This window comes from Oryx dammah, unplaced genomic scaffold, assembly GCF_014754425.2.
Source record: "Oryx dammah isolate SB20612 unplaced genomic scaffold, SCBI_Odam_1.1 HiC_scaffold_27, whole genome shotgun sequence".
Taxonomy (NCBI): Eukaryota; Metazoa; Chordata; class Mammalia; order Artiodactyla; family Bovidae; genus Oryx; species Oryx dammah.
Window position 1 is genome coordinate 39,379,933 of NW_024070211.1, and position 4,538 is coordinate 39,384,470.

General features: G+C 45.9%; 1 protein-coding gene across 2 annotated transcripts; it reads left to right on the plus strand.

Annotated features, from left to right (window-relative positions):
* The first annotated feature begins 1,896 nt into the window (after nucleotides 1-1,896).
* Nucleotides 1,897-4,003, plus strand: LOC120854556 (gamma-crystallin C). 2 transcript variants are annotated; one of them, XM_040228665.1, is made up of 3 exons: nucleotides 1,897-1,905; nucleotides 2,011-2,253; nucleotides 3,728-4,003. In XM_040228665.1, the coding sequence occupies exons 1-3, from the start codon at nucleotides 1,897-1,899 to the stop codon at nucleotides 4,001-4,003; spliced, it is 528 nt and encodes a 175-aa protein (XP_040084599.1). The 2 variants fall into 2 exon arrangements, with proteins under 2 accessions (XP_040084599.1, XP_040084600.1); XM_040228666.1 differs by having other exon boundaries at nucleotides 3,731-4,003.
* Nucleotides 4,004-4,538: the final 535 nt, after the last annotated feature.

Below are 4,538 nucleotides of genomic sequence, written 5' to 3' on the forward strand. Positions count from 1 at the left end.
AACAATATTGTGATAGTTTCAGGAGAACAGCAAATGGACTCAGCCATATATATATAAATGTATCCATTCTCCTGGAGAAGGAAATGGCAACCCAGTCCAGTATTCTTGCCTGGAAAATCCCATGGACAGCAGGGTCTAGCGTGCTATACAGTCCATGGGGTCACAATAGTCAGACACGACTTAGCGACTAAACCACCACCACCACCACCATCCATTCTCCCCCAAGCCCGCCTCCCATCCAGGCTGCCACATAACATTGAGCAGAGTTCCATAGCCTTAGGTGATTTCTAAAGTTCCTTCCAAATCTATACTTTCTTTGTGGTGGAGACATTTTTTAAGGCATCTTTGAAAGGATTGAACATCTTTGAGAGACATGAATGGGTTGAAGTCATCCTTAATAATATCTCACTATGACTAATACCAAACAGTTATTCAGTGCTCATTTGTGCCATGTACATGCCCAACACATTAAACACATAATCCCATTTATGCATGTCAATGTCCTTCAGCCAAAGACCACCAGAAACACGTGCATGAAACAAGAGGGTTTGGTACTGGTAACAGCAGCAGAGAGAACATACTCCATGGGGAAGCATGGACCGTCTTTGGAGGCTTAGAAAGAACTATGAAAGGATTTGTACTTTGGTTAGGTGAATTGGGAAAGTGTCTAAAAAACAAGAATTGACTTGATTGGGTGGGGCAGCAAGGGTAATTTTATGATTGAATATCTTAATAAATCTACTCGTGGGGAAGGGAGCAAAGAACAAGGATAAAGCTGCAATTGATAAAGAAGTGGCAGTTAATCATTTTGGCTGAGAGAGGGGGTGCTGGTATTTTGTGGGTGGCACACTGGCTTTGTTTCCGCCTATACTGAGACAAAATTATGAAGCGGCCTTATTTTGTCTCATTTCATCACGATCTCAGGGTAACCTTTCCTGAAATTGGTATTTTGTGAGATTCTTTTTGTCTAGCAGGGAAATATGGCCTAGCTCTGAGGGCCAGGCCAGCTCTCAACTATTAGAAGCTACCCTTCCTTCCTTTCTCATTCCACATAGTATATTCCATGAGGTAAGTATTACGAAATAACTCCTGCTTTGAGAAGTCATAAGGCTTGGCCAAGTTCACGTGGCTACTAAGTGGACATTCCGAGTCCATGAAGTTTTACCACCTTCTCCCGGCAAAGGGGAAGCAATCTATAAAGCAATATACTTCTCAGTCTTGAACCCAATGGCCACAAAAACCTTTCTTTTGGTCTGTATCACAACTTGGCTGCCAGGGGCTGGACTCCAGTTATATGAAGTGTACTCACCAAAGAGGAAATTTAATAGCTATGTCTTAACAGGTCAGCCCAGTCAAGACTAGCAAAAATCAGAATCCAGATTTGTGTCCTGCGCTGGCTTGACAAGTGCTGTGAAGAAAGAAGTCTTAGATAGAGTGGTCTCTGTCGTCCAGGAAAGTTAGTGCTTGTGGCATTCTGCTTCACCCACAGCCTCTCTGGAATTCTGGGGGCCCGTCCATAACGGCATAGATTTTTCCCAGAAAATACACGGGGCATAACTGAATCATATGTATACAGATGTGAGTCTCAGGTCAAAAGTTCAGCCTGATGTGCTGATAAATTTATAAAACACCAAGAATCCAAATAAAAGCAACTCTAGGGACTCACCCAGAACCCGTACAGGACAGCGTTAGAATATACCAGAGAATGAGGGCAAGCTCGACAGGCATTTCCACTGAATGCAGCACGTAAAAGGGATCCAAAAAATCCCCTTACTCACCCCCCGGGGGCCCCTTTTGTGTTGTTCTTGCCAACGCAGCAGCCGCCCTGCTATATAGACCCAGCGCGCAGCTGGGGCCTCATAGCACTGAACTCGCATCATCTGTTGTCAATCAGCCATGGGGAAGGTGAATGGAACACAAGGGAAATAAAATGGAGGGGGGAAATGCCTTTATACAGGATTTATTACGGGGAGCTAATGATTTAATTTTGAGTTATTCTTCCTTTTGCAGATCACATTCTACGAGGACCGGGGCTTCCAGGGCCACTGCTACCAGTGCAGCAGCGACCACGCCAACCTGCAGCCCTACATCAGCCGCTGCAACTCCATCCGCGTGGACAGCGGCTGCTGGATGCTGTATGAGCGCCCCAACTTCCAGGGCCCCCAGTACTTCCTGCGGCGCGGCGACTACCCCGACTACCAGCAGTGGATGGGCCTCAACGACTCCATCCGCTCCTGCTGTCTCATCCCCGACGTGAGTTCCGCTTGATTCCAATCCTGCCGCCTGAGTGTCCTGCAGTCTATTACCGATGGGTGTTAAGGCTTGGAGGTTTTCCTTTAAATAAGAGTTAAGTGGCCTTTCGGAAGCTGAGCCAGTTTTGTTTTTAATTTTTACTACCATTAGGTCAAACAGAGCTTGTCTGTAACAAATGTTAATATCACTGCAGGATTTAACACAAGTGGGGAGCCAGTTGGGCATAAGAAGGCAGTATTTCTAACAAATAAGTTTTTAACCTATAGTAAAGGAATTGATCCGAGAAGGCACTGGCAACCCACCCCAGTACTCTTGCCTGGAAACTCCCATGGATGGAGGAGCCTAGTAGGCTGCAGTCCGTGGAGTCACTAAGAGTCGGACACGACTGACCGACTTCCCTTTCACTTTAAACCTTCATGCATTGGAGAAGGAAATGGCAACCCACTCCAGTGTTCTTGCCTGGAGAATCCCAGGGACCGAGGAGCCTGATGGGCTGCCGTCTATGGGGTCGCAGAGTCGGATACGACTGAAGCGACTTAGCAGCAGCAGCAGCAGCAAAGGAATTGATAATGAACAAATTTGATAGTTTCCAGTACAGACTAATAAATATGGACAAGTCTATTATTAATTAAGCTGTTCAAAGATATTGTCCAATTCTGGGGAAAGTAATTTTTCTTAATTTGGAAAGTCAATTGAATTCTGGTTTCAGACTATTTAAACAAAATTTCCACCAGAGTTGTGGTTTTAAAAAATCTTATTTTAGTGGTAAATTTATGTGTATATGTATATACATTTGGGTTTCCCTGGTAGCCCAGCTGGTAAAGAATCCACCTGCAATGCAGGAGACCCTGGTTCGATTCCTGGGTCAGGAAGATCCACAGGAGAATGGATACGCTACCCACTCCAGTGTTCTTAGGCTTTCTTTCCTGGTGGCTCAGCTGGTAAAGAATCTACCTGCAATGTGGGAGACCTGGGTTCGATCCCTGGGTTGGGAAGATGCCCTGGAGAAGGGAATGGGCTAACTACTTCAGTATTCGGGCCTAGAGAATTCTATGGGCTGTATAGTCCATGGGGTCCCAAAGAGTTGGACATGACTGAGCAACTTTCACACACTCCCATATACATTTGGCAAATAATACTCATATTAAAATATTAACAAAATACCTAACATTTTCCTCCCAAATATAAATTTGAGTTATCACGTAGGAATCAAGAAATTAGGGAATTAAGTATTAGGAATCAAGATATTTGATTTCTTGATGGAGTCTAATCCAGACCTTGAACCTCTTAAAAATTCCACCTCCCACATTAAAAAAATGGAAAATGAACACACAAATATTTGTTAATATTTGCTAGTAGAATACAGATCATAGCAATTTCAGAGTCTCAGTTCTGACATTGCCCATCTCATGTCCCAACCTGGCAAGTTCATCTGTTTGGTTGCTTTTTCTGCTCCTTCTCTGTTTGGACCGAGCAGACAAGCTCCCATAGGCTGCGGCTGTATGAGAGAGAGGACCAGAAAGGCCTCGTGGCGGAGCTGAGCGAGGATTGCGCCTGCCTCCAGGACCGCTTCCGCCTGAGCGAGGTCCGCTCGCTGCACGTGCTGGAGGGCTGCTGGGTCCTCTACGAGATGCCCAACTACCGGGGGCGGCAGTACCTGCTGCGGCCCCAAGAGTACAGGCGCTACCAAGACTGGGGGGCCGTGGATGCCAAGGCGGGCTCTCTGCGGAGGGTGGTGGATTTATACTAAAATAGGTTCACACTACCATTTTCTCATTTTGGAATCTAATAAAGTATTTAGTTTGTATTGTTGGCAATTGCTGGCTTCTGTTTTTCTTTCATTGTGTGCCAGTTAATCCACCTGTAAATGCTCCCTGTTAAAGGTTGAGAAGTGGATAAGGTGTGTGTGAGGGGGTGGGGGGGCAGGGAAGTCTCTTCCTGGTAGAATGAGTTTTGAACAAGGGTCAAGAGTGGAGGTGGAGAAAGGAGGGAGCCTGTCTGAGAAGGAGATTGAAGGAGAGAAATGGGGGATTTCCCTGGTGGTCCGGTGCTTAAGAATCTGCCTCACAATGCAAGGAAATGGGTTCATCCCTGTTAGGGGAACTAAGAGCCCACATGCAGCGGACCAACTAAGGCCTCACAGGGCAACTACAGAGTCCCTGTACCTCATGGAAAGAGCCCACATGATGGCAAGGAAGAACCTGAGTGCCTCAACTAACACGCAGCTAAAGAAATCAATAAATATTCAAATGAGAGAAATGGGAGGGGGTGACTGGGGAAAAGCA

Coding starts and splice junctions, on each gene's coding strand:
- LOC120854556 (XM_040228665.1), top strand. Junction 2,254..3,727: donor CCTGCTGTCTCATCCCCGAC/GTGAGTTCCGCT, acceptor GTTTGGACCGAG/CAGACAAGCTCCCATAGGCT.